A 21,373-nucleotide genomic window follows, 5' to 3' on the forward strand; every position below is an offset into this window, starting at 1 on the left:
GAACGGGTGCGGAGCCGCTTTATTGGTGCGCGCGCGCGCGGCGGAGGCGGCGCCCCGCCCCTCACGCGCCGCCGCACGCGGCCCCCGTGCGCGCGCCAACCACAGCGCCACGTGCGGCGCCGCGCGGCCCGCCCCGAGGGACGGGAACGGAGCCGGGAACGGCCGCTGAGGGCGGCGGCTGCCGCGCGGCGAGGGCCGGGGCGGCTCGGCTGAGGCACTTCAACGGGGCGGGGGTGCGGCGGACCCCCGCGATGGCACCGCGGCGCGGCGGGCGGGTGAGGAGGACTGAGGACGAACGCGGCCCCCAGGATCCGATCCTCCTCACCGAGGCGCCGTACGGGCGGCTGTTAGTAACTGACAGGAGTGTCTTAAGGCAACCAGGTAAAGTTAACGTTTCAATCATCAGAAGAGTTTCGCTTTAAACAGCAGTAGATGGGCTGAGAGTACAGCGGGCTTGGAGCGGGAAGGCTGAGGAAAGGCACCTTCGGTGTGAGGGTTTCCTCCCGTGACTCATTTGGGCACGCTCAGGACTACAGAAAGAAAAACAGACACAGTCTCAGTCCTTTCCCCTCTGCCCTCTGCCGTAACAACCCCCCACCTCTCGGGTTCTGAACGCTGCAGTTGCTCTGTGCACTCTGAGTGTGCAGCTGTACGAGCAACGCTGTCTGCAGCCCGGGGTGCTCACCTTCACAGCTGACTGAGACTCAGTTAATCAGGCTTTGCAGCGGAGGTTTATCACTCACTGCAGTCAACAGCAGTGAAAGCAGACGCTACTGCTGAAGGCAGGGTTGTCTGTAACTCCCTATGGAGTGTCCCAGCTGCCTCTGAGTTTCACCAGCTGGTGAATTAACCCCAACTACTCCAACTCTTAGAAATCCCCGTTCTGCTAAAACTTACCAATAATGATGATGATGATAATGACAACAACAGCTATCAATATTGCCCACATCTGTGAAGAAAAAGCCACTTGTCACTTGATATAAACTGCATAGGAGTACAGGACAGCAGCCTTTGCAAAGCACTTTCATTTGTGTGGTAGACCTAGCATGGCAATTAAAACCTTTTCCGTACGCAGTCTTGTCTCACTATTACGCCTAGAGATGGTAGGCTTTGTAACACAGCAAATCAGAGTGGACCAAGTTCTTTTCTACAGGACTCCATGCAGGCAACCGCACAGCAGAAATAAAGAACTTAAAAATTACACCTCCTCTTACTCTACACCACATTTTCTGTTGTCTTTGTTGTTCACCGATGAGGATTCCAACCTCTGCCAACAGCTACAACTATAAGGAGACTGAGTGAGCTAATTCTGCTCGCTTGCACATTAATGTGCATTTTTGGCCTTTTCTTCCTGTACCCCAAAGCCTCAGATTATTGCAGCATTTCTCTCTGGCCATTACCCACTCACACAAGGTCTTGTATCAAGCAGCATGGCTGGTAACCCACCTTTCAGTTACTTCACCTGACCACTGCCATGCTTTAAAACTAGATGCTATAAAAGTGAACACTGCCTGAAGTCCCTTTTACCTGTGCCTTTTGAGATGCTGACTGTAATATTGTTAGTTGTGATACTGAATACTGTAGGTGTATATGCCGTGATTACCTTACAGTTCTTCCACCAATACTTTCTTTTCAGCTTGGCTGCACTGGTCTCAAACTGGGAAGCTCCTGCTTGCAGTGCATCAGCACGGTCATCCAACTCTGACAGCTTCTGATCTCTTTCCAGCACCTTGTCCACATTCACTCTCATGATGTCAACAACCTATATCAGTAAGTTATCAGTTTTATTAATCACTGTAAAATTCATTTGCAGGAAACAGATGTTCTCATCTAAGGAGCAGGAACTCGCCTTTTAGGGTATCCAAACATAAGCCTGAAATTTGACTGCAGCTGGAATCCCTAGTGCCTACTTCTCAGTGTCAGTATTGCCAGTTGTGCTGATATTCCCTCAAACCTGGGATGTAAATCCTGACTAGCACCACAGTGACTTGAGGCATTCAAGCACGATAGTCAACCATACGTCAAAAAACAACGTTAGCAGCCAGACTGGCTCTTGGCCTCCCCAGGAATTGGGACATGTCATATTTAGAGGTAAACCTCCTTTGCTAATGAAGAGAAGCAAGTTTGTTCTCTGTAAAAGCAAAGCTTGTTGTCTTCCCAAAGCAGCAAGCTCTGAGTTCCCAGCTAGCATTTGAGCACTGGAAACTCTTCTCCATTTACTGCAGCTGGAACGGATTGTTATTTTTCTGAACCTTTCCAAGACTTAAGGTGACATATACAACAAAGAAAGGTGAATTATAAATGGTTTCACCTTCATATCAAAGAATAGCTACTTTGGCTGGTGTATCTATTCAACATACCACATTTTATTAAGGAAAAGGATTACACTTATCTAACTAGATTTTTACCTCATCTACTTGATGCTGAGTTTGCTGAAGTCGACGGTTACTGCCAGCAGGCACATTTGTGTTTCCAGGGACATTGGCTGACCTGCAGTAAAGAAAGCCATCGATATTCTGCTTAGTTTCTCTTAGAGATTTTGCTTTCAGGTTGACATGCTTACAACACACAAGTGATCTGACCTTCCTGAAAGCAGGAAACTTTGCTTTTCCAAAAGGAAATGAAACTTCTCTACGATTATTTCAGGAATTAATGTTTTAGCAGCTGTCTATAGGTCTAAGTCAAAGTGCATCCTAAATCTCTTGCCAATGAATTGATTGACTTTGACTAAAAGAGAGTAGTGATTAGCTAATACAACAGCCTATATTAAAGCATATGGCAACTTCTGTAGTGCTCAGGAGGGACTCAGGTTCTCGAGCACAGGCTCAGTAGCAGTCAGTTTTTCAGTAACAAACCATAAGCTTCAAAACCAATTACCAAAGTACAGGAACTTCCACGGTTGTTCTCTGTTCTTGCACAGGGCGGTTATCTGTCCCTATTCTTTTGAAACAGTTGATATTGAGCAAGAGAAAGCACAAGGAAAATGCATTTGGCATACAGAACAGTAAAACTCCAGCCAGCCAAATTCTCGTTACCCAGTACAACACTGTGACGGATGCAGGAGCCCCTGTATGCATTTCTTGTACTCTGCTCACAGCTTTAATGACTTTCTGTTGTGTAGCTCCAAAACTCCATTTGCTTTTCTGTGTTTTCCTTTTTTTCTGCATCAAAAGCATGTATTGTTCAGTGCAACCTGATAGCCAGAGTCGAACCTGAGTGTTGTTTATTTTTACATCTTTAGGTACTAAATTCAAATCTACATTTAAAGGAAGCGGACACGCACAAGTACCCACGCCCAAGTACCCTACAATAACAGGACAAGGCTCAAGAGCAGTCCATCACGTTTGATGTAATAGCCATTCCTGTGTTTTGATACTCAGGTCACACTTCCGTGCTGTTTCACTGCTGTAAAGATTTAGAGGCTGCTTTCTGAGGCTCCAAACGGAACACACAGAAGAAAAAGCCGCCTCTCATTGCTTTGCCTACATCTGCAGTGCCTTCAGGAAAGGCTCCGTAAGTTGGCAAGGCCGCCTACATTGTCACGGGAAGCCGGACAGGATGCCCCCCCGCCTCCAGCAGCAGCCAAAGGCTCTGGCAGCCAGGCGGCTCGAGGCGCGCAGCCCCAGCGGAGGCCGCGCTCGGCCTCTCACGGCTCGGAGCGCAGCCGCCCCGGGAAGCCTCCACCCACGGGCGGCGCCCGGCCGTCATCAGCAGCTCGAGCCGGGCCGAGCCGAGCCGCCCGCCGCTCCTGCTCCATCCGCCCGGCTGCGGCCGGTCTCCCCGCCGCCCCTCCGGGCCGTTCCCCGCCCGCCGGGGCTCCCGAGGCGCAGCTCCGTACTCACATCCTGCCGCGGGGACGGAGCCGCTGCGCACCCAAAGCGTTCGGAAGGGACTCGACAGGAAGTGCGAGCTGCCCCGGATGTGACGTCAGAGGGCGGGGCCGGGTGAGCCGCGCCCACAGGGGCGGGAGGGGTGGCTGCGCTGCGCTGCGGTGGCGCGGAGCGGCGGTTCGTTTGCTGGGAGCTTTTCCCTGCCCGGAGCGCCTCGCGGTCGCGTACCGCAATTGCATTACTGAAGATCGGTTCGTGTAATTTACGTATCTGTGCAGTGCAATAGGTAGCTATTAACTCTCAACTACTAATGTTATTGTGATACTAGATCCTGCTCCTTTCCTGCGTTAGCAAAGCTCGAGGTTCTGCCCGGACTTGCGCCCATTCTCTGCGGTGCCGCAGGCAGCGCCCGGCTGCCAGCCGTGCCAGTTCAGCACCGCGTACCAGAAAGGGGATCGTTCTGCTCTGCGGGAACAAAAGCCGACTCAGAAAAGCTCCTCACCCCGCTCAGTGCTCACCTATTGGGCAGCACTGCTTTAAGCTGTGACGGGAGACCTAAGCTGAACTTTGGCCAAGGGCTGGTCAGGTATTTACAGACGTGCAGTGTCATCACCGGATGGAACTTTCAGAGTATTTTACAACTTAAAAAAAACACTGCATGTCATCTTGGCTTGGAAATTAATTTCCACTGAGCAGAGCTGCAGCTGGGCTGAACCTTGGGGACAGCTGGGTTTTTAACGCTTCGGTGTTGTCATCCTGGGAAAACCTGCAGTGGAAGCTTTGAGAGGACTGTTACCCAGCACCGGAGATCTAAAATAGTTCTTTTTGTTGTAAGAGCAGCCGACACACAACAACAAAAGCTTCTGCTGGCGGCGAGGCCGCAGGGCAGCTGGCATCGCACGCTCTCTCTTCAGCTGCGGGTGCTGCATGGGGCTGCTGCAGCACAGCGCTGTGCAGAGCTGGAGGAGCTGCTCCCTGCTGTGTGTTCTGTGCCCAGGCTGAAGGCTGCACACCGGAACGCAGGAGCAGGAAGGGCCGAAGAGCCGGAGGCTGCGTTGGTGCCTGCAGTGAATCCCAAAGGCCACAGACCCAGAGGCGGGCAGACTTTGGACCGTTCTGGTTATAAGCAGGAAGAAACCAGGTGGTGTTAACAAGCAGCTTCTGTAGCAGGACACATTATTCTGTGGTCTCATACGGCCACTAAAGGGAAATGTCACCTTTTTAAACTAGAACGGAAGAGATCGTTTAAAAAAAGGCAGACACTTTGTATGGGGAAATTTTCTTTGTTTTTAATTTACAGCAGAAAGAATATAAAGCATTCAGAAAACATTTTCCATATTTTAAGGGCAATTCAAAACATTTTGCATGGTTCCAGCAGCTGAGTTCTTCAACAGATCCATTGATTCAGTGATGCTTTACATGCACGGTTACAAAAATAAAACTTACAAAAGAGAAGACATCTATACTAGTTTTACATGCAAGTCTTGGGGACCCCCCATTGGGCACCAGCTATTGTGTGGAACTGCCATAAGCGTGCAACCAGAGAGGGGGTTCATGTTATATTTTGTATTTCTTTCACACAGTATTACTGCTGTCAAATGCGTTTCACAAAGGAGCAATTCCATGATCAGAAGACAGAAGGTTTGGCTCCTGGCACTTGGGAATCTGAACTTTCCCGGGAAGCTGCACTTAGTTTATCTTCTGTGAAAACAGGAGTTCCACAATGGAGAGAAGAGTGAACGAATCACTTCACTTCACTGGGAGCCTCTGCAGCTCCCCAGTGATGCACTGAAGGGTTATGACCCGACACAACAAAGCACTTAGAAGCTGCACTTGGCTTCAAGCAGGCAAGTATTTCTGCTGACCCTACGGAACTGCTTGCGTGTTTAACACCAAGTACACGCTTAAACGTTTTGCTGAAGCAGGATCTAGGTTAGTAGATACACCACCAGGCCCATGGATCTGGAAGAGTAATTTGAAATAGCTCTGTATATTACTGAATCATTTTTCTAAATACAGGGAATTAAAATATTTCCACTGAGGTCACTACTCTTGTTAGGAAAAGATCAATTTGCATCGTCACGCACTGGTGAATGTGTGGAGCAACGTTTCAATTTCAGAATGTCAGAGTTCCTCCAGTATTAATACAGAGCATTTCCTATTCATTCCAAAGGAGATTCTTCTGCATTTCTGTTTTTGTGTGTAAGGAAAATTTAACACGTAAAGTCCCGATTCCATACAATAAATTGAGGCTATGAGCTGCCCAAAGCCACAGCATGAGAACCATTCTTCTTTACTTTTTTTTTTTAATTGAGTCAGGTCATAAAGCAGCAATTCAGAAATGTACAAGATAATTCTGATAATGAGCTATAGCACACATCTACGGTAATTCAATGCTGGCAGTGAAAAGAAGTAATTAAAAACAGGTACAATTATAGAAAAGGCACCAAGAGCACTGACCCCAGGTTTGTTTTCGTGTTTGTTTGTTTGTTTGTTTGCCACAATCTTTGTTTTTACTCTTCTTTTAAAGACACCAGTTTAAAAGCTTCTTATGTGTGAGTATTTTTAGGCTTCACAGAAAGCCTTCGTTTAAACATTGCAGTTGGTGGCCGGGATGGAGCCAGAGCGATTCTTCCAACAGGAACAATCCCAAAGTGACATCAGTCCGCTCAGAGATCTGCAGCTGCTGCTAGCAAAACAGACACAGAGGAGCAGCTTCTGACCTCAGACAGACGAACGGAACCCACATAACGGCGGCTCCAGAGCTGCTTCCCTTACATTCCTGGGTAGCTGAGATCAGAACCTGCTTCCCATCGTTGAGAATTTGTGACAGTTTTAAATTAGTACCTCAATTTAAAAAAACAACAACACTAATTTCTTTGGCTCCTCACTATGTGGAAATAGCAATATACCATGACACCCCTACGAGATCAGTTTGCATCTTTTTTTTTTTTCGTTTTACTTAGTTTTTTTTTTAATTTTTTGTGCAATTTTTATTACATTTTCTGACTTCCAGCAGGAGATATGAAAATGTGAAAGATATTTTCTACTTTCATACTATTTCTTTTTTTTTTTTTCTTCATTTTATATTCATTCTAAGTGTTCTTTATTGGAGTGAGTGTATGGTGTTAAGCTAGATACGTTTTTGTACTTTTATGATTATCTGCTTTGCAAAAGTAACGTAATTTTCTGAAGCAATATTAGCATTCACATTACTTGGCACCATTGGCAAAAAAAAATTAAAAAATAAAAAGGAAAAAAAAGACGGGGGGGCAAAAAGAAGGAAGGAATAAATAACGGAAATTCAACCAAACCAAACTCCTGGTAGCCAAAATCAAATGTAAACATATCCTTTTTTTTTTTCTTTCTTTTTTTTTTTTTTTTTTAAAGTAATGTTGCTCTGCCTTTTTTTCCTAAGTCTAAATACAGTAGCTCTTTTTTGCCATTTAGTCATGCTTTAGCAAAAATGTTCTTCTAAAGAACATTTAAAATAAAGTTTCTTATAGTGAAATAAAGTTTTTGTTTCATTTTACAGACCATAGCCACTAATGCTTTGCTTTTGTTCATTTCTTTTTCTTGAGTTCATGCACATATCTCTTTGTTTTAATATATACAATATGTACAAACAATACATCCACACTCTTCTCGTTCATTCAGACAAAACTATACAAATAATAATTTTATCTTGCCAAGTTATTGACCCTTTATGAATAAAATATTTAGTAATTAATCAATATATTCCCTTTCAAATATTTTTCTCATTTTCCATTTCTACCTTCTATATATACAGAAACTGCCCAGATTTGATGAAAGAGCCAAAAAAAAGAAATTTACTGGCCAGAATGCAGCACCACTCTGCTCTTTAGGTGGTATAAAATGTCCAGGCAACAAATGTACGTGACTCTGCAAAACGACAAGAGGTTTGACAGTTACTTAGGACAAAAAGCTACATGTCTTGCAAATTATTTTAAGAACTTAATTAAAGTAACAGTACATGAAAGTAAGGCTAGAAAATAAAGTGCTGAATATGAGAGAAAATACATGGCAATTGATACGTTTTTGCAGGTTCTAGAGTAAAAACACCAAAAAGAAACTTTTTAAAACTTGCTTAAGTTGCTCTCTCTGCTTCTTGCACGTTACCCGTTTATCTCACATGCCAACCCCTTCTGAAAGTTCCCACGGGATGTATTAAAAACCTGCAGATTTAAAAAGTTGCATTAAGTGTGCTGTAGAGATTTAAATAAAACACAAAGGACAGATGTGCGAAGGAAATGAGGATGCATGGACCCAATAAAGACGTACTGATCTAAGCCCCTCCACTGAGACTCTCAAAGCTTCAGTTTCTTGGAGATGACCGACAAGTGCAGGAACAGCATTCTTGTGTTGCTTGTGCATTCCCACCTTTTCTTAACAATATTTTTGGTATAATATTTGTACAGTTCCACATGTTGTTCAGTACAGCCCTATATGAAAAGGATAATTAATCGCTTCTTCCTTCTTGGAGAATGAAGCAACTCACAAATTCTTCCTGGTGTCTTTTTTTTATTCCTATGATCCAACAGAAGATTGAGTTCCAAGATGTCTTGCTGAACAAATTAAATGTTGTCCATGAAAGTGCAAATGCAATGACCAAAACATTACTGTTAAAATCCTGCAGATGGTATTTCCAGAACTGCAGTGGGTATTTTTGTTGTTGTTGCATGTCTCTGCTAAAAACAGAAAATGAAAACAGTCTGAGAAGCAATGTCACATTGCTACGGGATGCTGCTGCTTATCTTCAAGTTCCTTGGCCTTTTTCAATTCTTTCACTCTGAAAAAACAAAGAGGAGCTATATAACACTTCGAATCCAAAACGCCTTCAATACAGAAAAATCAAAGCGGTTCCTCCCTCTATCTTCCAGTACAAAAGAGACAACTCCCAGAGCAATGGCAGCAGGGCAGTACGCTGCTGACACCATAAACAGTTGGAAGCGCAAGAGTGGGACAGCAGAAATCTGAGACAAAACACATTTGGACACATAACCTAATTTCCAGTACTGATCTAACGTGCTCTCGTTCTGGCATTGATGTGGTATGCATGTCAGCAAAGGCTCCCTGCAAAGGAGCCCAACCAAAGTGGCAGGGCTCCTGGGCAGCCCCCGTACCCGAAGGCAGCGTGGCAGAGCTGGGCAGGGTGCACAGCTCCTGCAGCACGCAGCTCCCTTCCATGGTGCCATCCCTATGCCCTGCCTGCTTCCTCTGCCTCTCCTCCTGCCCTGCAAGGGGACGCCCACCCCTAAGGGAGGAGAAGACAGCTTAAATTAAGGGGATTAGGCTGGGCATGTATGTGCCCAATTACTCCAGTTAAGACTTGAAAGCACAGGTAACAAAGGTACGGTATGCAGGATCACATTGGGGCTGCAAATCCACCTAACAGAATCCAATTAAAAGCGAACAAATTTAGTGAAGGCTAAGTAACTATAAACTAGACACTAAGAGGTATCAGGAGAGCTAAGCAGCAGAAATGTCAGTTTGTAGCCCCTTTAAGCAGACTTCCACTCATTTGTTATCTTTTGGCTCTTCTACCAGCTTGCTCAGGGTGTGAACTGACCTTCGTGTCACTGTTCTATTTATTTTCTGTATATGCAATGACAGCAGTCAGGAGGAACTGGCTGCTTAACTCTGAGCTTACTGACAGCTCCAGCACACAGACAGCCAGCTTGTGAAACTTGGGAAACAGGAGTCCATGAACAAATCACACTGATAGAAGCAAGGTCAGACCTTTGCTGGTTATCTCAAACTGTTTGAGAATACCATGCCTGGAAAGACAGAGGGCTCTGTCAGTCCAGGTGTGTGTGCCATTTTCAGAGCCTGCAGATCTACCTTCAAGAGGCCCTGCCACTCCTGAAACCCAAGTCTGGCAGAGAGGAAGCCTCAGTACAGCTCTCTGAGATGCCAAGAACTGCTCTGATTTCCCAGCAGAGGAAAGGGCCAAGGCAGCAAGCAGCACCATCTGCTCTGACTGCCTACTTGGGCAGTGCTGTGCTGAGCCTCAGTTCCTCCTACTTTTACAGGGTTTTCTACAGGGAAATCATAGCTCTGCACAAGCTGGCATCTAAAAGACCCTGCAGACATCAGAGCTCTGAGTGAGGGCTTCAGCACTGCACACAAGACAGCAAGGCCCTGCTTGCCTCCAGGGGGTTGTGATGTATTATGCTGTTACCTGCTGGTAAGTCCACATCATCCTTTCATTATAGGAAACATATGAGAGTTGGTGCAGTGAACTGAAAATGTTCACAAAGACAATTTGACCACCTTCAGTATATTTAGTTTTCTTGTAACAGAAAAGCAGCTTCTCCTTTGAAATCTGTAATGTTTCTTTTGCTGCACCACTTAGAAACAGAAATTGCATCAAGGTAATTGCTGTACTAGAAAAACACTTGCCTCTGGGCAGTAGTCTGTTGTTAAGGTTTAGATTAACTACACATATGTTCAAGACACCACCTATTAATGCATGGTTAGCAGTGCAACTTCCAAGTGTTTTCTGTTGCACTTCAGTACTGCAATGTAAAATTAAGCAGTTATTGTAGATCTCTTACTGAGAACATGCAAGTATTTAAGCTAGTGGCTCTTTCACTGAGACATGCTACACCTCACTTTAGCACTTCAACATGCAAAGTCTACGCTAACAAAGCATTTTTGCAGGAAGAATGCAAGACATGCTTTGCTGCAAACTGTAACCTACAGCATGCAATATCTGTACTGGTGCAGACCTACTGGATCTATTTAACTAGAACATACATGCCAAGGCCAGTTATTACAGCTATACTGTATTACTAGTTACTGTAGAACAAGTTACCATTACACTCAACATTTGCACTAGCACAGATCTACTGAGAAACATACAACGCTTTCCTTGGTTAAAAGGATCAATTTTACACTGATTTACAGATTTTCAGGCTTATAAAAATTCTGCAAGTGCAATAATTATTACTAAAAAACCCAGTAACATACTAGTATTGAATTTCCCTACCGTGCACTCACAGCCTTTGGAAATTTGTCACGTGTACCACCACTGACAGATGCTGCTCAGCATAAAATGGCTTGAAAGAAACTAAGAATTCCACCACATTTATAAACTTCAAGATGATGACCATCCCAACTTATTAAGCTACTACATCTATTTTTAATTAAACTAACCTCTGTGTGCAGTAAACAGAATTGGGCTCTAATGGGAGTGCAGGTAGGTACCAGGAGTGCTTTATTTGCCCCCTGCACCAGCAGCATGCAGGAAGACCTGCAGCCTGTGGCTGGTGTTCCCTCATCCTCACTCTGCAGAGTAACATCCAGGGATGCGCTGAGTTGCTCTCCCCTCTCCTGGCTGCAGGCTTGAGGCAGTGCTGCTCTGCTGAGGAACTGCAGCACAGCACAGCCAGAGTGGAACTTAAGTAGTTCTTTACTCAGATCTTTGCTTTGATTTTGTTACTACAGCATGAAATGTCAACATGAGCCTGGGGTTAGTCTCTCCTCTTTGTTAATCCTCTGCATAATAAACCTCCTACATTCTCAAATGCAGTTAAAACTTGACTGGGGAAATAACTCTGGACAAGGCAGGACCCTTAAAAATAAAAACACACTAATGAAGTGCTGCTAGGACAGCTTTTAAGTGAGCAGCATAGCACTGCCTGCATGCTGGAAGGCAATCTACCTTGCTTCCTGTATCTCTACTCTCAAAATTCAGATAAAGGAAGAAGGCCAAAGTGTAGGACTTGCAGTTACAAGCATTAATAAAGTTCTCTAAGGAAAGCACACTAATGGATTTTACAGAACAGTGCAGACTACTGCAGAAAAGAAGAATGTTCTCAGAGAAGATATTTCAGCCTTGTTTGGCAGAGTAATTGTGAAACTTTGTGTTTGTTTGTTTTAATAACAGGAAAGTGAGAGAGCTGAGAGCACATCATACCAGCAGGCCACGTGCTGACAGATGGCGTACAGATCTCAGCAGACGTTCATAGCACCGGTTTGGATCTCTTCTGAAAGCACCTCCTGGTGCACGAGGACTGGTGGTGAGTTCAAGTGCAAGCCAGAGCACACCAGAAAGGGCACCGGGCTGCGGCTGTTCCCAACAAGAAGGGAACACCTCACTTCAACAGCCACTAGAACCATGCACAGGATTACAAGGACTGCACGCTGGTTTTTGCAGTGAGGAAGCGTTCAGCAAAAACCTCCTCACATAACACTTTCCCTAGATGTAAGCATCTCTGAAGTACAAAGTCATTCCCTCAGCAGTCGCTGAAGAGCAGATGGACGGAAAAAAGCACGTGCAATAGAGATGGTGACTGCTAAGGGGTCCGAATCACGGCCATGGCGCTGACACACGAGAGGGGACAAGAAGATGACTTCACCTCTGAGCTCAGCACTGGAGGGCTACGTCCCGCTCCACACAGCTCTGCCAGACCAAGCCTCTGCCCTCTGAGCAGTGTGACTTCCTCGGGCACCACAAGGAGGTTGCATCGTTACGTGCTGAAGCAATGTGGAAAGCGGCAGCCCCAGAAGCGAGCAGCAGCTTCTCTCCCCACGTGGCATAGGGAGTCTCGTATGGGAGTGTGTCAGCAGATGAATTAGGCCTACTTACAAAGAACTACAGCAAACAATGGCTTCATGGGTAAAGCGTAACACAAAGCTGCTTCATCAAACTGACTCCGTAATGCCCAGCCAGGGAAATGTTTAATGAATCTGTGAGTTTTACAGCAGTAAGTTCTGGCAATGCTGAAGATCGGTGTAACGCACAGGGTGCAGGAGCCAGGGAAGTCTTTTCTGGCAAGTTACCTGTTGCTCTGAGAGCTGAAATAGCCTGTGGGACATTTAAGAAAAGGGAGCTCTTGCCTTTTTCCAGATATCTCATTTGGGTTGCAAGACAAAAAAGACAGAAATGCCCAATAAGAATGACACCCCAGAGTACGCGGTCTGCAATTTAACACACACATTTGAGCTCCAAACACATTCAGCCCCTGCAAGAGGGAAATGAAAGAAGAAATTACTTTGGAAACGTCTCTCCCAGTGCCGCATATCCCAATGTATTTTCTCCTAAACTTGAGCAAACGGGACTTTTCAGTCCCTTGTAGTGTTCCACCATTCTCAATATTATTAAGAAGAAATCAGGTACTTAAATGCAATTGCATATATTAAAAGAATAAAATAAAATAAACTAGAAGTCCTGGTTGTAGAGGAGTAGGAGAAGGTTTGCCACTGAAATGCCGAGAAAGAGAAGGTTATGCAGAGAACAGCAAAACACAGCAAACGTTGTTTTCTCAGGTACAAAATAAAGTTATACTTACCAGAGGAACTGAATTCAGGCACTATGTGCACGTTCCCCAAACTGGAGAGCAGCATTTAATCAAATAACAAGAGACGAGGTAGAAGGAAGGAGAATCTACTTCTAAATGAAAGAGGCCACCAATGAATATTTTCTGCTCATCACAGGTGGCAGCAGCTGCCCCTGTTCTGTCCCAGAGAGGACAGAAGTTTTGATGCAGGCACAAAGACAGCAGCCAGCATGAAGAGACCCCAGGATCTGCTGCTGATCCCAGCCCAGAGGAGAAGGCACAGCTCAGGCAGACACACATCCGTGTTCACGTCCTACACCTACCAACAAAGGTCTCCTTCACAGGGAGCTGCAGAGGATGACTTCCCCAGCCCAGCTGACACTGCGTTCCCTGAGATGAAAGCTATGACTCAAAGGCAATAATCACCAGACCCCTTTCGTCTGTAAAGTTCCTTAAGTTCCACACTAAATTTAGTCTCACTTAAGTTGGACAAAAACAAATCTCTCCCCGTCTCATTTCACTGATCCTGGTGTAATGTCACCCAAATAAATTCAGGAAAATTAATGAAAAATATTTATCTCAAACTGAAACACAGATGCAAACACTGTGACTGTTTATCTGCATACGCAGACTGCGCGAGCAGAGTCAGTGTACAGAATACCTCCGCTTTGTGTGCGACAGACATCCCTTCAGAAGGGTGGACACGTCAGCCTGTGCATGTCAGAGAGCCCAAAAAGCTTTTCATGTGTGCGTGTGGAGACAGCAGATGGACATACACTGCTATACAAACTCAAGGCAGCAAAGGATTATTTGCCCTAACAGAGTTTTTTTGGCAGAACAGCAGCTGATACACTTCATGAGAGATATTTGATAGATATTTTATGGTTAACCTTTTCCAGGCAGTGAAAGAAAGCTCACTTAAGCCAAATAAAAAGATCACACGAAGGCAAAGCCAAATGCTCTTTGGTAAGGAAAGCATCACCTATGCACCCAGAACAGCTTTTGCTGAGATATGCTAAGGTTGTCACAGCCTCCCCCCCTCACCTACTGCCCACTCCTCACCACAGAACACGCTAGTTCTGCATGACTGATATCCTTTTCCTGATTTGTGCTTCTTTGGTGATGGGCTTTAGATGCAAATCCGAGTGGCTGCACCATTGGCTGTAGCAATAGAATAGCATAGAATGACAAATCACTGCCTCAAAATAAAACACTGAGCTACCAGGAAAGGGAGGACATTACCAACACCATACATGTACATAAATGTATCTTTCTGCAATGCGTTCTTGTATTATTTAACACCAGCAAAATGATATTCCCATGAGCCCCTCACTTCACCATCCGACGGGAATGAGAAGATGTGACACTGCAGCATGGGATATCAATGCTTACTCCTACAGCACTTTGTATGAAGAATGCGATTACGGTCCTTCCTTTGGAAAAGCCACCAGCACCAGAATCTGTCCTGCAGACACGGTAATAAAGCTAAGGGCAGGCAGCTACACCACACCTAGCAGTTGGGTTTTGCTCAACTTGTATCTTTCTCATCACTGGCTCAAAGCCTTTTTAATTCCATTATTCGTTCAAAGATTTTGACTGCTTTCACTGAAACTTCCAACGCTGCCGTGGCACTCAGTCTCCCTGTGGAGCACCCAATGCTATACAGCAGCTGTGCTGCTGCTCTCCCTCCCAAACAAAAGGCTGAAACGCATGAAGTAGCCTTGATTTGTATTGACAGAGAATTCATTATTGTCCAACAACCACTCATGGAACGAGCAAGCTTCCAACATTCGTGCACCAAGGTTTCACACATGGACTCCTCCTCACTGTCTCCTGTACCACTGCCCTGACTGCAATGCAGAACAGCTTCAGCACATCTTGCAACTGCAGCAGCATCTGCTCTCTGACTGGGAACCACCTGCAAGCCAAAGCACATCAGGCAGCTGCGGGGCTGGAAAGCTTCAGTGTGCGCTCACCCTTCTGCTGGGCAGCAAAGCAGCCTGCCATGCGTGGTCCAGCACACAGGAGAGCAGACTGTCCACTGAGAACGACACATCCAACAGAAGCTCACGGAGCACTTACTATAAGAGTTACAGCATTTTTTATTCATCGTTTTTCTTTCCCACAGCACAGACTGACAGTAACAGCTTAGAGAAGCGGTTGTCAAAGAGCTGGCCCTGGCAAAGTAATCAACCAGGCATGTAACTTACCACAAGCAACTTCTGGGAAACAAGTATTGGTGCTTAGCCGTCTTAGGATGTAAAGAGGAGTGTGAAGAGCTCTTCTACTTCACTTTGGCTCAGGCAGAATCAAATACCCATCTAGTGTAAGCTGCACCTGCACGGCAGCTTATAGCCTGAACACCACGGCACTGCTCACGACAAAGGGCATCGTTACACAGTGAGGGTGTGTAAGCGCAGACCCAGTCAAGTTCCAAGATCTACTAATAGTTACTTTGGATACTGTAAAATATCCCATCAACACCACCACCTAAGCATGCCCATGATGAATACACATGTCCTTTTTCACACACTCATGCATTGGTAACATCTACTGCAGAGCTCTGTCCTGTTATAAAAGCAGCAGTGTTAGTCATTGCAGTAGGGTTAGTTTATACAGGATTCTGTTTATATAATTAATGTAGGTGAAACTTACTGGCATATCTTGGCTGCAGCCCCATGCAAGCAAGCAGAAAGCAAAAATATTTAAAATGGAAGAGAGGAACTGGCTAGCAGGCAGCTACACTCACCCTTTTGTACAGCCTATGGTCCACCAGTGGGCTTCAGATTGCAAAACAATACCAAAGAGCTATTAGCACACACATGGCAATAACCATACCTTACCAAGAGTTTCACTTCAGAGAGAAGGAGATAACACTTCTGCTTGCCTGGAGAGAAAGAACCCTTCCCACCTCCTACCTAATCGACTTCTCTTCACCAGGGAAGAGCAGTCCTGTGTTTAGGTGTTTTAGGGCAGGATCTAAATAAAATAAACCCAGTACTGTCATCCCCATGGTATTTCCAGCTGCATCCTGCCTTCCCTCCTTCCAATCCAAACGCTACTCCACAGAAGATACTGCAGATCATAATCACAGTAGTAATGGTGTAGATACTTCCAAGAAGAGTTTAATTTTCATACAGTTCAGAGAACGAATATGAAATAGTATATTATCTTCCTGGTGAAAGCTGATTGTATGGACCATACATGGATTCTGTTCAGCTAACCCAAACCCACTCCGGAACTCTCCATTTTCCTTACAGATCTAAGTCAGTCAGAGCTCACTGAATAGGTGGAGTCTTTCCCAAACAATTAAATATGAAACCTTTGGCTGTCTGACACAGGACAGGAGACAGGCCAACCCACAGCAGCTGTCACAGCAAAGTTGGGGTTGGAAGTTAAGTCAGCTGAGCAAGGAACGTGGATGGGCAAAGATCTGCTGTGAGGTCAGGAAAGTTCTATTTCTCATTGTCTACAAACAACGGTTCAGTGATGAGTCATGTTGGTACCACGTTATGGCTGATGCATATCCTTCACCAGATTTTTGTCAATATAACAGGAGATAGACAACTATTTTTTTCAATGTTAAATGGAAAAGATGCGTCTGATTATCAGAATGACTGGTGATGATGAATGATCACTTTTGTCCCGGTGCCGTTTGCTGACACTCAGCCGTTAGAGCTCCGATATCTTCTCTAAAGATACACTCAACCAAAACTTACATTCTTCTTATTTTCAGCAACATCTACTCATCCATTATGAAAAGAGCTCCAGGCACAGAGCACCCATCATTTGTTTGCAATCATCAGGAATACTGTCTGATTGGGCAACAAGGGTCGGTTCAGACCAAAATGTCTATGATTGCTTGGAGAAAGTAGCTGATCACAAAGGTGACTGTTTTCATTTCAGAAGGAAAAGCAAGGCTTTTGCTGCTCAAAAGAAAGAACAGAGCATAGGCAAAAAGGAAGATCTGCCTGCAAACTTCAGTGATGCAAATGAGTAAGTCTTGCACTGCAAAGGCAATAGGAAATGCTGAGAAAGCAGAACAAAATGAACCAAAGGCAAGAAAAACTGCTGGAACTATGGGCACTCCTGAAGAGCCGAGGTTAGCTGACAGCTAGAGATCTAACAGTGTGAGTGCACTGCAATCTCCACAGATGACAACACAGGTGGCTTCTCCACAGACTGCCTGGACCTCAAGCAGAAGGAAGTTCCAAGTCTTCGTCTACCTCAGTGGGACCAACCTGCCTAATGAACACAACAAACCTTCCAGTCCCTTCCACACACCCCGCTGACAACGAGAAGCCATTTGTGCTTCTTTGCCAACTGTCTGGCCTGCTGTTAGAGGATGAAATGCAAGTGTGGTGAGAATGGAGAGTAGAGTCCGAAACTCTGAATTCGCTTCTGTCCAGGCAATTTACAGTTTGCAGCCTAGGCTATTTGGTGCCTTTTAACCAGGAAATCAGAACAGACACCTGCACACAGCAGGTGCAGCAGTGCGAGGCACAAGGAAGCATGTGGGCAAGCACACTCAGGTTCCCACAGTGGCACAGAGGAGTCACTTCTACCTGTACTCCAAGCTGCTGAGGTCTGTGTGGAGCGGCTGAACTAACTTTGTCTACTGCTCCGTTGGCACATTCCACTTATCTACTATAAAGAAGCTGTATTTGATGAGAGCGACCTCACTGAAATTGTTTCTGGTGTGTTCAGATGCTACCTCATTTTGCTCTTTAGCACGTAGCACAAATGCTCTGTGTAGCACATAGGTCAGCGCAGCACTCGTGCACTGTAGCTATCCTTCTAAGACCTCTTTTTTTTTCCCCCCCTCAAGTCCAACTTTAAGAATCTTGTGTCTTCCTTTGCTCAAGCTTCCATCCGAGCCTGCCCAACACAGCCTTGGGTGCTCTACCATACCAGCAGTGCAGCTCGGTGTGATGACTGCCTCCCTGCAGCATTCCTAAGTTAGAGATTTCCTTTCTGCCAGTTCACCTCGAAAGCAGCTGTGCCGTGTTATTCCATAAAAGATCTGAATAGAATCGATTCTGCTCCCCTGTACACTGCGCTCCCTGACACACGCGAACACATCGCACTGCTCTGCTGAAGGGCGTTTACCAGGGGGCGATGTCATACCTGTGGCGGCAGCGTCGTAAAAACCGCATAATCTTGCGAGCAGCTTGGTCCTGCTTCTTGGTAAGCAGACTGCTTCTAAACATACACACACACAAAAAAAACCCAACTTTGAAGCACAAACGAAAGAGGGGGGACTAGCACTAAATGCAAGAATAATTATCCTACAAAGCACGGTACTTATCCCACCAGCTACGTCCGTTACAGCACAGCTCTGACTAAGCAATGACACACACAGATCCTGGTGGTTTCTAACAGCCCGGCAGCTCACCTGAGTTTCTGCTGCACAATGGTGGCTGTCCGACGGTTCTGCCTCCTCTTCCCACATTCTTTGTAGCTGCGGTAGTACTGCTGGATCAGCATTGCGGCCCGGCGGCTCTGCTGGAATTTCTTCTGCTCATAATAGCTTCGGAATTTGCTCTGGATAAGAATGGCAGCTTGCGTCATCTTTTTATAAAGTGCATACTAGGAGAGAAACAAAGAGAGGCTGAGACACTCCAAAAACCCCAGTGAGAAGCAAATTCCTACAGCAAAAGGCTCTCGTGCCACCGAGACACAATGGAAAGCAAATGAGCACCTACTCACTGGCTGGGACTGAGAAAAAAGGCGACAGCTGATGAGAGCTGTGAAATAGGTGCAGAACCTTCTTAAAGCCTTCACTTAAGCATATCTTTCAAAGGAGTTACTTTCAGAACCTTATTTGCTGTTCGCAGGTGTATTTCACAGTACCAGGACAACATTTTGAAGAACCAAATTAAATCAGCTTTGTCCATGCCATCACAGAGTGCTGCAAACGTCTGGGTTGCTCACGTATCCATTTCAGTCCGAACATCTCAAATAGAATAACATTCCACTCTCACTTATACCAAAAACCGCAGTAATTTAGCAAGTCTAAGACTGAGCCTATGGCACAGACAAAACAAATTGCTGTTATCAGCACTGACTGAACCTGCAAACCTCTACAAGCAGTCACACACATTGGAAACCCTCTGCAGCACCGCAGCGTTGCTTCTATCCACACACTTCCCAGTGAAGCAGGAACCCTTTAAAAGCGAATCTGTATGGTGCACCCTTTCCCTTTTAAAACGAGCAAGTAGGAGGCTGCTTAGCAGAGATCAAACACCACCACACCTATTTTTAACAGCCATCTTTTGGAAGAGTAATAGAGATGCAAAATAGTACAAAGAACTTGCTCTCACACCTCTGAACTGACACTATGACAGAGCATTACTTGGAAAGCTTCATCATATTCACAGCTTGGTGACTTCCTGCTGTTCCGGGACATTTTAGCAGCTATGACATCTGCTCACTTTATCGGGCAGACGGGACGCAGACACAGCCCTGTACGGGGCAATGCCTGAAGATATTTTAGAGGACTTTATGTGTCCGGTGGGAAAACAAAAACAAAAAAGCAAACGAACAAAAAGATCCCCAACATGATCCCACAGCAAGAAATCCCTCCAATACTATCACAGACCACCATTTACCAAATTTCACTTTTTGGAATTGAAGCAGTCATTAGGTGCACTTACATTTTGTCATTATTTCTTTTTTTTTTTCTCCCTTCTCCTGCTTTTATACATTTGTAATTAAATAGAGCAGACTGCAGTTTTAAATGAGCTAATTTAAATAAGTCTGCTCGCAGGTTGGCCATGTTTTTTCTTCCAATTTTTAGCCCAGAGGGCACTTCTGTGGCTGAGTTACAAACCCCCGAATAGAAGGGCTTAAGTCTGAAATGGTGATGTGAGCTACGACTGTTCCAATGTCCTCAAAGGCCTGTGCTGATCTCAGTAATGCAGTGACACAGCAGCAGAGTTGGCATGTGAAAGAGAAAATCACAGCTCTGCATACAGAGCCCAGCAGTGTTCACACTCGGACGGTGTTACCTGCTCTGCTCCTGAGTCTCTGGGCTGCCCACAACTCCCCCTCCTCCTCTTTTCCCTCTCTGGGAAGAGGAAAGATGGAGAAATGACCCAACCTCTGCCTCGCCCCAACAGAGGCCGGAGGAAGCTGAGGATGGAAAATCAACTGGGGATGCATTCCCTCCAGGAAAAGCACGCCTTGCATCCTGGTGAGCTTTAGAAAAAGCTCAGCTGATTGCAGAATGCTTAAAGTAAGACGCTGTGCAGCTGGAAAATCTGTCTTTACAGCAGAAAATTACTGGCAGCGACCAAAGTAAGAGTGGCTGTGCCTCCAGCATGTGCAGCACCATACAGGAGATGGTGGTCTAAGGAATCCATGGCACAGTGATCCTAAATGGCAACAGTCAAAGCCCTCTGGGCAGCAGGCAGAGCACAGAGAGCAGTGGCTGCATGGGTGGTTCGGGCGCTCCCCTACACTCCCTGAATGCCAAGGCAAGGATCACAGTGACAGCTAACGAGCAGCAGCAAAAGGAAACTCCTCTTCTGGAAACGAACTTCAAAACACTGCCTGCACCTCAGCCCATCACTGCTTATACAAGCTTCTGTAGAAGCAGGAGATTTGCTTTTTCCAGCGTCCTTCTACGCTGACATGCTGTGGCACAGCAGCCCCTGCATCCCCTTCTGGAGAGGTTTGGTTTGTCAGTGATTTATCTGCCACAGATACTATGAAAACATTTCACTAAATGCCAGGTTCTCCTGCTTTATACTGAACGTGAAAGCTTTTCACCCCTGGGTTCCCAAAACAGTGTTTGTATTACCTTCAAGGCTATCCAAGTAAGCTTAGGGAGAAACAGAAAATACACAGTTAATGTTAGTTCTACAAATAAAGAATTGGAAAAAATATATATATATTAAAAAAAATTAACCCATCTTCTTTCAAAAAGATGCAATTCCGGGAAATTCCAGGATCCCAGACAGAACAGTTTGCCAAGCAGCTTTTGAAAGGAATTCAGTGTCATGTTTACAGGAAGCATCGCTCCAGGACCGACATGGGACAGTTTGAATGCACAGCACAATGCAGTCACTGGGCACCAGAAATGCTTCTCAAATAAATGGTTTTGAAGGTTGGAAAAGAGTTCAGCATCTTGCCTTTCATCTTACACCACGTGCCTGTGTGGAGCAGACAGCTCGAGTCGAAGGCACAGCGACTGCAGCAAGGTGGGCTGCAGCATCCACCAAAAAACCCAAGCCA

At 45.5% G+C, this 21,373-nt stretch overlaps 2 protein-coding genes across 12 annotated transcripts in view; both read right to left on the bottom strand.

The window, feature by feature from the left end:
* Positions 1-2: 2 nt before the first annotated feature.
* VAMP3 (vesicle associated membrane protein 3) lies at positions 3-4,084 on the bottom strand. Its single transcript, XM_085242301.1, has 5 exons — positions 3,843-4,084; positions 2,409-2,490; positions 1,604-1,762; positions 898-949; positions 3-530 (listed from the first exon to the last, which is right to left on the bottom strand). The coding sequence occupies exons 1-5, from the start codon at positions 4,067-4,069 to the stop codon at positions 511-513; spliced, it is 540 nt and encodes a 179-aa protein (XP_085098427.1). The 5' UTR covers positions 4,070-4,084; the 3' UTR covers positions 3-510.
* Positions 4,085-5,093: 1,009 nt separating this feature from the next.
* Positions 5,094-21,373, bottom strand: part of CAMTA1 (calmodulin binding transcription activator 1) — a 227,757-nt gene continuing 211,477 nt past the window's right edge. For 6 of the 11 annotated variants that reach the window (XM_085242254.1, XM_085242251.1, XM_085242252.1 and 3 more), the window contains 3 exons: positions 18,531-18,724; positions 18,263-18,337; positions 5,094-8,539 (listed from right to left, as the gene is read on the bottom strand). In XM_085242254.1, the coding sequence (XP_085098380.1) occupies positions 8,311-8,539; positions 18,263-18,337; positions 18,531-18,724 (498 nt within the window). In that variant the 3' untranslated portion in view covers positions 5,094-8,310. Of the gene's footprint in view, positions 8,641-12,638; positions 12,821-15,884; positions 15,916-18,262; positions 18,338-18,530; positions 18,725-21,373 lie in introns of all 11 variants that reach the window. The other 5 variants (XM_085242261.1, XM_085242257.1, XM_085242256.1 and 2 more) reach the window with 5 other exon arrangements.

Source organism: Meleagris gallopavo, chromosome 23 (assembly GCF_905368555.1).
Source record: "Meleagris gallopavo chromosome 23, MGAL_WU_HG_1.1, whole genome shotgun sequence".
In the NCBI taxonomy this organism is placed as follows: Eukaryota; Metazoa; Chordata; class Aves; order Galliformes; family Phasianidae; genus Meleagris; species Meleagris gallopavo.

Excerpts from the sequence above, each read along its gene's own strand:
- VAMP3 (XM_085242301.1), bottom strand. The coding sequence starts at position 4,069 with ATGCAATTGCGGTACGCGACCGCGAGGCGCTCCGGGCAGGGAAAAGCT. Across the intron at positions 2,491-3,842 it reads CTCCGTCCCCGCGGCAGGAT|GTCAGCCAATGTCCCTGGAA; the intron begins GTGAGTACGGAG and ends TCTTTACTGCAG. Across the intron at positions 531-897 it reads TATCATCATCATCATTATTG|TCCTGAGCGTGCCCAAATGA; the intron begins GTAAGTTTTAGC and ends TTCTTTCTGTAG.